At 39.1% G+C, this 15,763-nt stretch overlaps 1 protein-coding gene across 2 annotated transcripts in view; it reads left to right on the top strand.

Annotated features, from left to right (window-relative positions):
• LOC135991313 (glypican-5-like) overlaps nucleotides 1-14,925 on the top strand; it is a 368,669-nt gene extending 353,744 nt beyond the window's left edge. For both annotated transcript variants that reach the window (XM_065639812.1, XM_065639811.1), the window contains one exon: nucleotides 6,336-14,925. In XM_065639812.1, coding sequence (XP_065495884.1) covers nucleotides 6,336-6,538 — 203 coding nt within the window. In that variant the 3' untranslated portion in view covers nucleotides 6,539-14,925. The remainder of the gene's footprint in view (nucleotides 1-6,335) is intronic.
• The last annotated feature ends 838 nt before the right edge of the window (nucleotides 14,926-15,763 follow it).

Genomic DNA, 15,763 nt, shown 5'->3' with positions numbered 1-15,763 from the left:
GCCAACTTCTCTTCAGTCATGCACTCGTAAAAAAGAGAAATGGAAAGATCGCAGAACCAAAATCAGTTAACCCTCGTAATCTTCTCTCATGAACCTTCTGGCGAGGCTGGCCTAAACCTAATGCAACTCAGTAGTTAAGTGAGATGATCTATTCGGTTGTAACTCCTGTAGTTGTTCTTCCCGTTTCTGGTTAAAGAATATTTCCTCCTAAAGCCAAGTTTCCATAAGAAGGTTTGTGGGGAAAAGGCTTATATGAGCACCATATTCTCAGGCTGAAATAAAAAGGAGTAGAGCAGTTCATACATGAGAGGCTGCAGAGCTGTTAATTACCCCCTTCTGCCGGCTCAAAAAGGGATATATTACACCTGCCTTTTACTGACTTGTATTATATACCGGATGATAACAGACTCCAGAATTTGCAGAATTGCATCACGAGTTCATCACACTTTGGGGGTTCGCACATTCCCATTTCCATAGCATTCCTGTTTCCATTTGTCTGCTGCAGCTGTAACTGGAAATAATTAGTGCTGGTCTTAATGTCAGGATAATAGATTATTTGGAAATTGCTGGTACATTTTATGGCGACAGCACAGTTTTGCAATTTCAGAGCTCCTTCCTTTGAATATGTAAAAGTAATTTCAGCTTTTGCTACCAGAGGTGATAAAAAGCTAATAATAACACTGCAGCATCTACTGTAATTTACGAGCCTGTTCCACCAAGTTGCACCTAGCTTTAATTTTCTTATGAAGCTGTCAGCCAAAACCAAACCTGGGATCGAAGTGACATTTATCAAGCATCTGAGCTACAATGTGCAGAATAAATGCAGGTACTGACCGGTTCACTTTAAACCTGCATTATGAGTATCATTACAACCATGATGATACATTGAAGTCCAAGGCATTAATTTGCTATCGTAGTTGTTGACATTCTGTCCTTCTAAAGCACAGTGTTTGCATGAAAGTCAAGGAAGAAACGGGCAGGTCTCACTTCATGTAATTGATGTGTGAAAGCAGAAATAAACAATCTCCCCTTCTTTTCTCCCCTCCAGTCTGTCCCTAAAATAGCTAGATTGAAAGTTCTGCCTAGCAGTTCATGTGTAAAAGCAATGGAAATGTGTTCAAAATCTCCCCTCTGTTGTGGGCATGCTGGTCTGATGAGCATCAGTTCTCTGCTCTCAGTGCTCCACTCCATTAGAAACTGGGCTGCTATAATTAACATTTAGAGGACTAGCCTGGCAAATCTCTCTATTTTGTTTGTATTCAGAATTCCCTCACAGGGGTTGTACACTCGTCTGGTGTGATGATCTGTAGCCTTAGATGTCTGCAGGCACCATGGCTGTTGGTCAATCAGAAATATGCTGCCTGAGGAACAGAGGTCCTGAGGCACAAGGACGCTGCCCAAGCACCTTAGCGTTTGGACCGCTGTACAAAGCAGAGTCTGCTCAGCCATGGGAGGCAAAGGGCAACAAGTGCTGGATCTGAAAGTTGCTGGGACAGCTCAAACACAGGCTTCTCCAAAACTAATGCAGCTTCCCCCCCAACATGAGATTAACCCATTCAACTGTCCTTCCCTTCCTGCCTTTTACTTCCATTCCAGAAATACCTTCTCTTCCTGTCAGCAGCAGCTTGCATTTACCCAGTTTGCATTGAGCAGATGAGCTTGTTCATCCATTAGCAGGACAACAGGAAACCTCAGCAGACTTTTAAGCAGACCTTGCTGATGCTGTTCATTGGAGAGCAATAGCTTGCAAGTACACCAATAAGTATTTACATCTTTGATAATCCCTACCAGTAGCAAACTGCAAATTGTTTAGGCTAGGGAGGGGGAACTAACAGCTGGGGTGCCAATATGGCTTCAACTTGTGTCAGATAACCTGGTAATAACCTAAAAAAATAATAGTCACATTAGTTTTCCCCTGTATCATTACTGGCTATGTCTGACATACTGAACATGACCCTCGATGTGCACTTGTAGCCCAGAAAGCGAACTGTATCCTGGGCTGCATCAAAAGCAGCATGACCAGCAGGTCGAGGGAGGTGATTCTCCCCCTCTAGTCCACTCTGGTGAGACCCCATCTGCAGTGCTGGGTCCAGCTCTGGGGCCTCAAATGTAAGAGACACATGGACCTGTTGGAGAGAGTCCAGAGGAGGCCACAATGATCACAGGCTGGAGCACCTCTCCTGTGAGGAAAGCCTGAGAGAGCTGGGGTTGTTCAGCCTGGAGAAGAGAAGGCTCCGAGGAGACCTTATTGTGGCCTTTCAGTACTTAAAAGGAGCCTGTGAGAAAGATGGGGACAGACTCATTGCAGGGTGTTGGACTAGATGACCTTTGAAGGTCCCTTCCAACCCAAACCATTCTAGGATTCAATGTGTGTATGCTCAGCCCTCACTACAGGGGAGGTTTCCTGTTCCTAAATTCAATGATAGTATGAGTTTTGACTCTCCCTTTTATCCTAGCTAGTCTCTCTGAGGAATAGTATTGATCTATGTAAGTATTTATGAGAAGTTCAGTGCTATCTGAGCGACACATGCATTACTGCGTAGCAATCTGTGGTTAGATCTTTGAGGTGAAGATAATCCTAAATGCTCTAACACTGAGGTCAAGTAATTTTCATTATATGCTTTGTTTATGTTGTCAAGATGTGAACTTAACAACAGCGAACAGGGATGAAGGTTCAGCTAAGGAAGTGGACTCAGTCCCGTGGACTAATGGAGCTGTTCTCTGTACTCACAGTAATCACGGGGCCTAGAGGGACTCTGAGCCATCCCCTGACCCCAAGAGACCTCGTCCTCGGCAAGAGTCCCACAAGGCTGTTCACAAAGGCTGCTCTGGCGGTCAGCTGCTTTCGCTAAGTACCCCTGTTAGCACGGTTTGAATATTCACACTGGGAGTCTGGATACAGCAACAGCACAGCAGCTACTACAGTGGCCGTATCACCATCATGATGCAGTGAGAAATAAACAGTGGAGAGCAATATTCATATGCCAGTGGCCAAAAGGCCATCACACGTGTTAGCCTGAGGTTAGCTGAAACCTTCAAAGATTCTAACTGCTCCATTTCTGGAAAGGAGAGAAGGACCGATGATGGAAAGAAAGGCTCTAGTGATGGAGAAAGGTTTTAATTGGGAACCATAGCCTTTAAAATGCAGAATGTAAATACTAGAATAAACCAAAGCTGTGGAGTTTCTTTGTTTGGTTTGATGAAGTCATACTCCGAGGGCTTTATTCATGAGTATTGAACATCTGGGGTTTGCTTTGTTGAGTCTGGAGTTTCAGCTCTGTGATAGTCTTCACACTAAACTTAAACTTAAACCTAACTGTGTTAGGTTCAGCCTTGTACCCCTGCACCTGGCTCAGTAGATATTTGGAAGATAGAAGAAGATGTTAGCATGTTTATTGGCTTTTAACATACAGCACTGCTTATCAGGAGCCATTCTGAAAAATGACATGCCAGAGACCTGGCATTCTCCTGTGCATCAACTGGACAGCCTGGAAAATCTAATCTGTGATACCAGTATTATAAATTAGATATTACTCTCAGATATTATCAACTGATTATCAGCTCAGTCCTGTGTAAAGTTAAATTTGGTTGTTTATTAAAATGACTAGGTTTCTGGCCTGCCTTTTCTCTCAGAAATAGCCTAATTTAAGTCTTAAGCTGTTAGAAGAAAGTTCTGTTTGTTTTCACCCATGAGGATAAAGCAGTTGTGGCAGGAGAGTATGGGAAAGGAGAGGAGAAAGGAAGGAGATGACTTTTTTTTTTTTTTTTTTTTTTTAGCATGCTCACTATCTTTTTGCTTTTGAATGTCAGTAGTAGACTGAACATAACCATCTTTCACTCTGAGAAAAAGATTTAAGAGGAAAAACTCATTTAACTTGGAGTCCCTCAGCCAAAACCTCCAAGTGAGTAAGCAACAGGAACTGAGGAAACCGGAATAAAACATGAAGTCTTTACACTGCTGAAACTTGTGCCTTAAAAACTAAATATAGGATTGAAAAAGATCTCGAACTGAATTAGGACTGAAGCTATTTCTATTTATTTTTAAGAAAAGAGAAAACAGAGCATTTTAAATGAAATGCCAGTTTGGGACAATTAAATCCCAAATTAGATCTGGCCATGAATAGCATCAGAAGATCCTCTGCTGTAAAGACAGAGACTGAATTCAGAATGTAGTCCTTCCCATGGAAAGGATAAAGGCAGAATTTTCTAATGTATTATTTAACGCTTGTTACGTAGTGCATTAAGCAGTCACTGAGAGGAAAGCTTTTAAAAACCAACAGCCTCTCTGATAGCATTAAATCTTACCTTAGATTTTTGGTTAAGTCAATATTAAGAAAATAAACGAATTAAAACATTTCAGTCTGCCGGATTTATAGAGGCCAATGAAGTTACAATGCTGGACATGGCCAACTGAAAGAGGGGAATAGATTTACCTGAGTGAGGTCTTAATTTAATCAGCTGGCCCCAGAGAGCTGAAGTCAGCAGGCTGGGATGATATAAGAGGCAGCAGAGAAATAGTGCCCTTACCGCAGTCGAAAAGGAAAATGACAGTGATGGAAAGGAGTCCAGGCAGTGTCAGAACACACCTATTTCCATGATTTATTCTTAATTTACTTTAATGACAGTCTGAAGGTTGTCCATTTTTCTTTGTGTCCTCAGAATACGGATAATTTCTAAACATTTAAAGCATGCTTTTTCTCCCCCTTTTTGTTAGCTCCATTGCCAAGCTGGAACTGAAGAGGTGCTATGGCCACATTTTGCCAGAATGAAATTGGAGCGCAGTGGCAGGCTGCGCTGTTCCACCACTGCACACCTTGCCAGCCAGTGCCCCTTCTTGGCAGTCACCCCTGAGCCAGGCCTAGGAGTCACAGCTGCTTCTGGGATTAATGTTGATATTATGATAAAATGGAGGAACTCGTTGCATTTTTTTTTTTACAGTTTATACTGGCAAAAGAACAATGTGTGCTTTCCCAATACAATAGCTCATTTTTATTATCAAGTGAGTTTATTGATGGTTGTTCAGAACTACTGGCATGCAGACAATGATCTCAGATTGCATTTACATTTCTGGAATACTTTCCATCTTTCCAGTTTCTGCCAGGAACTTGCTTCTGTGATTCAGAGTTTTTATTTTAAGATTAGACTGTTGTTTCATCTGTGTTACAGAGCTATGCCTTTTGCTTTCTTGTGTATGTGCACTGCATTCATTAGTATCACAAATCCTTTAAGCTTGGACCTGAAAAATTATTGTTAATTTATAAATTCTTCCAGTTAAGTGTTTTGGGTTTTTTTGCCAGGCACTTGGGAATGCTTTTACAGATTGACTGTAAAATCATCATCCCATCATCAGATGAAATAGTGATTTTTTTAAAAAAAATTATTTTCTTTTCCCCCTCCCCAATGCCAATGAGAGGGTTCAAGGACGGTATGATCTCAGTAATACTTGCAAATAGCTTGGGAATGTCAAGGTAACTGGAGACCCTTATCAGTCATTTTCTCACTAAAAAAAAAAAAAAAAATCTATGTTTTTGCAATAAAGGACTACTAATACTTTCTTATGAATCTAGTCCTTTACATTAAAAAATGCCCCAAGTTACCCCAAAATGCATCTGGAGGGGGAAATAAATGCCAGTGATATTGTATTGCTCAAAACCAAAAAAATCCTTGTACTTGCTAGGAAGAACAATGAAACAAAACTTGAAGTGTTTCTCTTTGTAGCCAGTTTTTTTGCCCATGTTGATGAACAAGGCCTATGAGACACCTATGTATTTCCTCATGTCATCTTTCTTGCCAGGTTGTCTTACCGTATCAAGGGTCGCACGTTGCTTTAAAGTTAAGGGTAGTGGCAAAGCAAAAAGAAGCCGGGAAGTTGACTCTTACATTAAGCCGGTATGTTCTCCAGTCTCCTCCTGCAGCAACTCAGCAACTTAGCGAGTGTTTCGCTGGGGCATGTTACAAAACCACTCAATCATGTTTTAAAGCATGAGCCAGTTCCATCCCAGGTGAAACTGAAGGTACGTTTTGTGAGAGAAAACTGGGTTCCGAGACCAGCCACTGCAATGCAGAATACCTGTTGTTCTGCTCAGGCTGTGTCTACAGGGACACAAGCAGAGCAGGCCAGTGAGAGACAACTTGCTGAGCACAACAGTGGGTGCCAAGGGCCCAGTGGCCATACTAGGTCCAACTAAAACATTAACACAAGTGCCGCCCCATCACTCTCCATACGTAATTCAGTCATTCAGACTAGTGCACAACATGTTCCCGCAACAGACAGAATTTAAAGCCAGTATTTACAAGGCATGTGATTAATCTTACGTTTACTTTCATGTTTGCAGATATACTCAAGGACAAGAAAACCCATCCAGAAAACAGAAACGAACCAAAACCAACTGTGAAAAAGATTGACACCACAACCACCACAAGCACTGTCAAGTCATCCTCTAAACACAGTGTAACTGGAAATGGGAGCAGTCCAGCCCCGAGTTCCTCACTTGTTAGTTTGACAGCACTGGCATTTCTGTGCCGTTGCCTGCTGTAGCTGCACTGCCTCGCAGCCACGACACAAGCGGTTCTGTCATTTATACCTACAGCCTTACCCGACAGAAAACAAATGTAAATGGCTCTCTAGTTTATGTGATGTGCTAGAATAAATGCTAAATGATGTGCTGGAGCTGGCAGATACCAAGTGTCATCGCTTACAGTGTCTGCAGATAGCCTTTGACAAAGCCCACCCAAGATACAGAGGGAATGATGACAAGGGTCTGAGTAGCTTAACTTACGGGGTAGAAACAATTGAAAACACATAAATTTTACATGTGTGTGTTATTGTTTTTCTAAATTTCATTCACTGGAATTTGACTGGCTGGTTTTGTTTGATTTTTCTGATAAATTATGTGGATGGTCGGTCTTCAAATTCAAGCCAATACATACTTTATTTTTCTAGTGAGCAGCTAACAAGCTGTGTCTACAGTTGTAAACCATGTAAAAGTGAAGTACTCTCCACCAGCTTGATGCAATTCCTAAGTGGTTAGGAAGATCAAAGCATGTTTGAAACTTCTTTTCACTCTTACTGTTTAGATTTTAGGAAGCAACGTAAAAGCATATGGTGTGTCTAATATATCAGTATAGTTGCCTTAACTATGGAAAAAATTAGAAACACTTTGTTTACTGAGGGATATAGATAGTGAGTTTCCCTGCCCCACAAAATGCCATTACCAGATGCTTAAGCATATGCTCAAGGCTTACTGGATGAATGTCCAGCAATGGGAAACATAAATAAATGTAATATTTTATCCATTTGAATGCAGCTCTGCATAGAGAAAAAAAAAACCAAACAGTTCAAACTTACTTTGCCTATGTGATGTTAAAGAGAAACCAACTTAAATTTTCCATAAAGGTCCCAGAGATATAAATTATTGGGAACTCCTATTAGACGCTAACTAGATTTTGTGCATTGTGGATCTCTGAAATCAACTGTTTCATAAACTGTGTATTATTTAATTACATTTAATGTTTAAAATTTTGTATGACAGTAGGTGTAAATGTAAAGCAATCTGAAATCTAGAACATTCTCTGTTATGTGTCATCTTGATTGCTACCCTAGATTATGTCCAAAAGTGCATTGTATTACAAGGCTATTTCTTTTTTCATTTGTTAACTTTTTGGATGAAAAAATATTATAATAACTTCTAATGGGTTAAGGGTTAATGTGCATTTTCCAACAAGTGTTTCTGTGCCATTGAATATATATATATACAAACACGACTGTATGAATACAGTGATTAATATGATAAATATATGAAACATTAGAATTGTTATATTTACTACATTTCATAACTACTACAACAGTTTAATGGCAATTTTCATGTTGTAGACTATTATTATGTACAGTTTTATAAGATTTAATGTAAAACACTTGCCTTTGTTTTTTTTATAAAACACCTCTTTGATACTTAAGAGTTATACAGCTACTGACATAACTCAAAAGAAGAACCCTGTGTCTTGCTAACCAACTTCAGGCATTTTATCAGCAAATTTGATTTTATAAATTACAGCCTGAATCAAAGAAGGTGCCATGTTCCAGTAATACTACTGGATGTCATTATACAGCAAGTGGCAATAATATACAGAACAAGCATACAGTAAGTGAACAAAGACTCACTGATATGTTTTCAGATAGTATTAGTGAACATGTCAGATTATGTTTGCAGAGGTGGATCTTGAGTTTTGTTTTTAATTTGGGCTCTTAGATCATATTTATAGATATAAAGGTATAATCGGAACCATCAACGCACCCAGCTGCAAAGGAGGTGTCTCTAAAGTAGCAGGAGCTAAGTTTTCTAAAAGAGCATTCAGTTTTAATGTTGAAACAAGGAGATAAAATAGAAAAGATACTAATATAAAATATTTTATATTCAAATTCTGAATTTTCAAAATGGTAAGGTTATTAATATCCCTAAGTGGTGCTTTCCAATCATATCAGTGAAAATTGGTTTTCCCAAAAGTACAACAATGGCTGTCCTGTGTTTTCCAGGGTTTGTGAACTGCACCAGTCTATTGAACCGTAATTTAAAAAGCCGCTTCTTGTATTAATTTTCACTGCCTTTTGGAAAAGTGCACTTTTACCTGAGGAGAGTGTAAGTCACGTAATTTGTACAGTGAAAGGACACTGTCATTCACTGCAGTCTTAAAAGGATCAGCTGCGATGGCTGCTGTTGGACAGGTTGGTCTCTGTGCACAGAGAAATGTCCGTCAGGTGCCAACACTTACCACCAGCTCCTCAGGTAATACCAACCACGGTGGCTTCACTGAAGCAATCAGTATCTGTTGCTGACCTGACCCCCCTGCTGTCATGAACCTGACCCCTAACTTAGTATTCTCACACTTCAGATGCTCAGTCACCATTCAGGCATCTGCGTTCGCACACTTAAGTCTCCTTCAAGATTCCTGTGGATGGAGCTGGGGTCTCAGGGCTGGGGTCTCAGGGCTGGGCTCTGATGCTGCCAGAAATATCAGCTGTGCAGCCTGGAGTTTTCAGTTCATCTCACCTGCAGAGATGGAACTAGAATACTCAGACTTAGGTGTCTTTTTGAGGTTTTCTCTGTAAAAGGTCTTGTGCTTTTGGCTTGGAGCAGTGACCCAGCTAGCCGAGTACTCAGCTGCAGCAGAGGAAGCTGCAGAAGCCCTGCAGTGGCATGTATGGAATAACTCACCCAGGGGATTTTTTTCTTGTTGCTAAATGTCATAATCTAGCTAAACAAAAAACTTCTGAAAAATCAGGTGTTTGAATTTTGGGTTTGGTTGCCAAATATTTGTATGATGTAGCATTCATCTCTCAAGCTAAACGAGACAACCCTTTTAAAATTTCTGTACCAAAACCAAACAAGTTCAAATTGTTGGTAAGGTAGATTCAACTCATTTCATTGGATTCAACCAGTATTTGAATATATGCAAATTGTTATGGAATGAGGGAAGAGACTGCAGAGGACTCCACCCCTATTAATGCATTTCACACTAATATGCTTTTCCACTGTAAGAGTACTACTGGTCAAACCAGCATGAAATATGTTCATAATGTGTATCGGAAATGGTGCAGCTTTAAAGGGCAATGCAGTATATTTTTACTGATTGTTTATGATTTTTTTCCTCAGGATCAGTTGCATTTATGTATTAAAATAAATATTTTTCCATCAAACAAAAATTTATACCAGCAAAGGCAAAAACAACCGTCTGTGTCAGATAAAGGAAGTGTTTCTTTTCAGATGAATAAGATACCTATTTTACAAAATCTTATTTTGTTATCCAGGACACTGTAATTACGATGTAATTACAAAGGTCTAAATTCAAACTATTTTTGAACTTGTCTATGTAATCTCAGTGTAAAATAAGGTACCAGTCTAACAGCATTGCTGTAGTTTTGCCTAACAGTTATGAATTGTATTTAGCCACTGCTTTTGGAATGTTTATTGTTTTGCTATGACTTTCTTTTAATATTTTGCTGTGCCAGCATTTGTGAATGCCAGCATTGGAAAGTAACTGCTGTCGTACATTTGTGGGTAAAATCCATCTATAATTTTCTCTTGATAGTGACGCAGGCTTCTTCCCAAATAAGACAAAATTGCCATGGGCGCAGCGTCGGTTTGTGGTGTTTCACTGTTATTTGGGCTCCACGATACGGCAGGTTCATATAAGGGGTTCAAGAGGTTCATGTGTTGCTTGTCCCCTGCCTGGCTGTGAAAGCGTCTGGGAGAAGGGTGGAGGTGGGTGGACAAAAGCACGGATGGCTGCAATGTGCCAGTGCATGGCATCTTCCAGCTGTCTTTGCTGAGGCCCTGAGCTCGGTGTTCTCAGCTCATCTTCAAGCAGCTTTTAGACCTCTCCAAATCAACACATGGAGACTGGCCAGACAAAGAGCAGCAGAGAATCTAGAGACTGCATTCTCGGGCAGCTTCACAGACACCTGCTATGAATTGCACTTTCTTTACAATTCAGATGCTCTACAGAATCTGGCCTCTCATTTTCAACCTTGCACTTTTTTGCTGGCTTGCATATCGCCAGTGTTATGCCTTGTCTTCTAGTGTGCCAGGTACTTTGCATAAGGAATCGTGATTCTGATCTCTCAGTAATGAACCTTTTGAGGTACAAATATCTGCCAGAGCTTGATAAGGGCAACACAAATAATAATGTCCAGCTGCATTGACTTCAGAGGCTCTGCTTATGGTTATCTGCCTATGCGATTCACATCTCTTTGATCTCTTAAATCAGATCTGCATTTAATGCATCCCTATTTCCTTTTGTTACCAAGACTGCAATGTATCTCATCATTTTAAATTTGACTTTCTAATGCCTGTATGGGTCTTCTCAATATTGTTCTAATGGATGTTATGCGCAGACTTCATTTTAATGTTAGATGAGCCTTTTTGCCCTGATTTACCGAGCCGTTCTTGTTCACTATTGCACATGATTAGGTTTAAGCAAGACCTGTTCAAGTGAAAGGAGCTGAAACACACATTAAAGTGAGATACTGAGTAGGACAAAAATCCAGAAAGTCCCTATGTTCTTGAATTCGACTCTTCATATTAAACAGATCTTAAGGCTTAGCTGAAATGACAGCCAAAATTTTATAACTAGCATGGTGTCAAGAGGATTTCAGCCTTGTATTGAAAATGGATAAATAGTCTACCCATTTGGGAATGAATTGATAGACATGCTTCTCGTATGTCTCTGCACATGGGTAAATTTAGGTCTGTAGAAATCAAAGTCATTCCCTAGAATGTGTCCCGCACATTGAGCATCACAGCATCATAAGTGCTTACTGTTACAGCTAGCCAAAAGCATGAGACATTTATTTTCATTTATAGAAAGCCAGTACTCACAGTGCTTCTTGTAATGACATATGGCATGTGTGTTAATGAAAAGTGAAACATCTCACAGTCAGTGTCATTACAGCTGTGACACGTGTTAGTCAAAAAGAACATGATAATCTCTTCTTCCTATTGCCTCAGAAGTCAAGAATTATTCCCAATATTGAATTCTCTTCTGTTTCCACTGTCTCTCTCTAACTACATTTGAATTGTATTAAATATTAAGCCACCAAAAAAAAGCACCAAAACCAAACAAAACAACAAAAAAAGAAATACTGGCCAAGGGATTGTAATAAATAAACTCAGAAAAGTATCCTGCATTTAAAGTAGAGCACACTCCTAGCTAAGAAAACCCTCCTGGACTAAAACAATTTTTGAAGTCGCTCTCCCCCACTCCAGATTCATCACCATCCCCTTCCACCTCCATACAGCACAAGATGAAGCCTGCGTGCAGGAGACTGTGAATTAAAACTAGTGCTTTGTGGTCAAATTTCCAAGTGTCTTGCTTAAAGTGGGCCGCCTCCTGCTGATTATGAGGAATGCATTCAAACTGCACGTGCAATTGCTTAAGTTGTTATTCAGTAAACAGCCACAGTTGCTGCCGCTTTCAGAAAAGGCTGCTGGACACCGAGCTTAAAGCAATATTTTCGTGTTGCTCCCATGTCATTGAGATCAGACTTAGTCCTTAACACAGGCTGGTTTAGACGTTCTGGTTATTATCAACACTACAATGATTTCCCCCCATGAAAATCATGTAATACCCTTTCAATAGAAGGGTGCATAAAAGAGAGGCCACCGATGCTTCAAGGGGTGCATAAAGTACTTCATTAGATAGCCAGTAACAACCACGGGTTGGTTTTATCATTTCTGTGCAGAAAGCATTCATACTACCTTGCAAAATTATGCAGTTTGTATTTAATCATTTCAATTAATCTTTAGTAAATTACCCAGTACTTTGTAATTATAATATTTGCAGCTAATTTAGTGCCATCCTAAAAATCATTTGTTGCATAATATAAGCAATTAACTTTTTTTTTTTTTTTTTTTTTTTCTGTTGCAAGGGGAATACATAAATTATCCTCAGTGGCCTTTCTGTACACCTAATTAGCACCTGTTTGAATTATTCTACAGGCTATGGACATTTCATTTGAAAAATAAATGCACCGCTGGTTTTGTGAACTCCTTGCAAATACACAGTTGTAAAAATTACTTTTCAGGGGAATACAAAATCATGTTTTCAGGCTTTTAGACCTAGAATAGGTACTGGCATTTTCAGTTCCGTTAAAATGGAAATAGATAACTCTTTCCCATAATTAAGTATAGTACCCAGATTTGTAGCCTGGTTTATTCAGTAATGAAAAAGGAAAGCAATAAGACATCAAGAGTATAGATCCTAGTGTAACCTTCACATTTCTGCATATGCATATAGAGTTAAGAAGTTTTACTAATCAGAGACTATCAAAAGCATTGCTATGGTGGAGTGTCAAGGATACTATGTTAAAATTGTAGAAATTAAACCAGGTTGCTTCAGTCTCGTAAGTAAGCTTCTAGATAAATAGTAATTTTCTATTTAAATGCATAGTATATTGAGGAAGATCATTTGATCTTTTTAGAAAGCAGATCTGAAAAAAACTTTCTAACAAGAATGCCAATATCAAATATTTACAACCTCCACACATATGAAATTGGGAAATCAAAAAAGGGTTTGAGACTTTTCTGTGGCTATGAAATCTTGCAACAGACCCTCAGCTCCCACAAATCTGTACGGTTCCTTTGATTTCAGTTTAACTATGTAAATTCACCCCAGCATAGTATCTAGCCCAAGAATGTGAATTCCTTCCCATCTTTCTGCAGGTGCAGAAAATCAAGAGTAACTGCAATGATTACAAAATTTGCATAACAGTTTTACATTGCCTGGGCCACTGATCAGATAGTATCTTCATGCCTGACAAGAAAATCTGTAACACATGGGATACCTTAAGTCTTTTCCAGGGGCACAGCGGGGTCCTTTTCCAGAAGCAGCTGGTGTGATTTGGGGCTACAAGGAGATGTTCATACTGTGAGTATCTCCTAGGGTGGAAAATCTTTCTCAGAGAAGTTTTGTTGATACAGATCAGGCCTTGAGGCAGATGAAGTTTGATTTTTGTTTCATGTTAAAACATAGGATCTGGGTTTTAAACTGGCCTCAGAAACTAACTGAGACTCTGTGGAGAGAACTGATTGTGGCTTTGATGTTTTCAGAGAAGTCTGAACAGCACAGAAGGCATGCAGCCATATTCTGCTTCAGATGAAGCTTGTGTATCTTTGCATTCAGTTTCAGATAAAATTATCTGTGAGTTTCCAGATTAGTGGTGACGAATTTGAGAGTTAATGTAGCCTGTTGTTCTTCTATGAGGAAGAAATGAAATTTCCTTCTAAGCAGAAACAAAAAGAAGGCTCTTTATTTTTATTTTATATTATGCTAAAAATCGAACTTGGAATGAAACCAAAACAGGGTGTTGGGCCTCACAAAGACACAGATTCCTCTGAGTGGGGTTGCTCTTGGGGCACGTAGTGATATTGGTGTCAGAGATTGCTTGTCATGAAAGAGGATGTCCACCCTTTGGCTATTTTTGAGAAAAGCTAGAGTTTATGGCTCAAAGATGAAAAATCATTTACAGGCAAAAGTTGTAGACAAGTCCACAAAGCAGTGAAGAAAGTAATAAGACATTTGGTGGTGTTCTCACTGAAACATGAGAAAATGAATTTAACGGAAACATTTGAGCTTTTGCATTAGAGATGAACAAGAGGGTTGAAACCTACTCCCAAAACACTGCAGCTGCATGTGGGAGCAGGCTAATGTAGCAGCAATACTGTATTAAATGTTTATTGTATCCCACTTATGATATGGGGCAGTATTAGGATAAAAATGGAAGCCAGCACACTAAACCTTGCATAATACAACCACTTACTGTATTTCGATATCAGAACTAATACAGTGTGAATGTTTACAGTACATTGGGGTAGAAATTCTAGTAAAATATGTGCTTTCTTTTTTAGCTTTTTAAATAATTAGTTTATGGCCTCCTAGTCTTTTTAAGTTCATTTTCTTTTACAGGAATTATTAGGCTGCTTATATTTGTATTTTACATTAGTTGCATCAAGGGTATTGTAATTTCCACAATAGATTGGTTTTGGCCTAAACTGTATTCAAGCTCTAATACTTATTTCTGTTTCCCAAGCACGTGTTTTATTTGCAGTATATCTGCTTTTATTTTTATTGAATAAATCTGTCAATTTTCTTCAGTTTGTTTTCAGCATTGAATATGATATGGACAATTTTAAAAAACGGTCTGAAAACAATATCTTAAAAGAAGAAAAAGGCTACTTTCGAAAGTTATAGTAAACAGTGTGTTTTGTAAAGGACGGTGAACTAGGAATGGGAATAAAAATAAATAATCCACAACAGGAAATCGTTGTCATCTATTAGAACTTTTGTATTTTTTTCTGAATGTTTTTCACCATTTTTGTTGTAAGTTACAAAGCTGATAAAATCTTAAATAAAATTGTTTTAATCTGTTCAGATGATGCTTTGAATAAAGGATGCAGACCCTGAAAACTGCTGAGGAACTCTTAATATTTTGGTCATAGTCTGGCAAAGAAAGGTCCATTTTTTTCAGCACATAACTTCTTCCTTGCTCTTCTTTTCTTGCAATAAATACAGTGAGATGTAAAGGTGCCTACCGACTCTTCTGGGAGCTCTTAATATTATTGAAGAGACACAATCCTTGCAGCAGTCTCCTGGGTAAATACTTCCACACAACAGGTAAGACTTTTTTCATCAAACGTCCATTCCTACATAAACAATCATATCTTGAGTTCTCCATTGACCCAGGTCTTCAATAACTATGTGCCATATTAAAAGCTTTGCCCTTGGTTTTGATTATGATTGCATTACTTTTCTGTCTTCACGTAGGCCAGTGTACTAGAAAAAGGAAACTCCCTGCTGTCAGCTTAGTGTTTTCGTCACTTCTCAGTTATGAACTTTGCAGTTTCTCTTCTTTTGAGGGGAAAAAACCCTAATCTGGTATTTTTCTGTCAGATGCTGATTATTGTGGTTGTGTCTCTACCATTCCCTAAAGTGATACAGCAGAGAGCTTTGCTCTTATAAGCATTTGTTAAAGCTACTTTTCAGGAGTGTCTCTGCACTTCTCTGTCAAAACAGCTGCTTTTTTCCTGCTTAAAAGTTGGTGTGAAAGGCATTAGCTGTTTTCTCTCTCTTATTTCCTGGTTTGGTAGTATTTAGGAGCTCCTCTTGTATTATTCTCGAATGGATTGCATAAAAACTATCGGACAGACTGCTGAACCACAACAGTATCACGAAAAAAAGTTCCTTTACAGTGTTTAAATGACTGCGTACC

Source organism: Caloenas nicobarica, chromosome 8 (genome assembly GCF_036013445.1).
Source record: "Caloenas nicobarica isolate bCalNic1 chromosome 8, bCalNic1.hap1, whole genome shotgun sequence".
NCBI lineage: Eukaryota > Metazoa > Chordata > Aves > Columbiformes > Columbidae > Caloenas > Caloenas nicobarica.
Note: the sequence above shows the minus strand (reverse complement) of the source record. Positions and strands in the feature narration are given on the sequence as shown.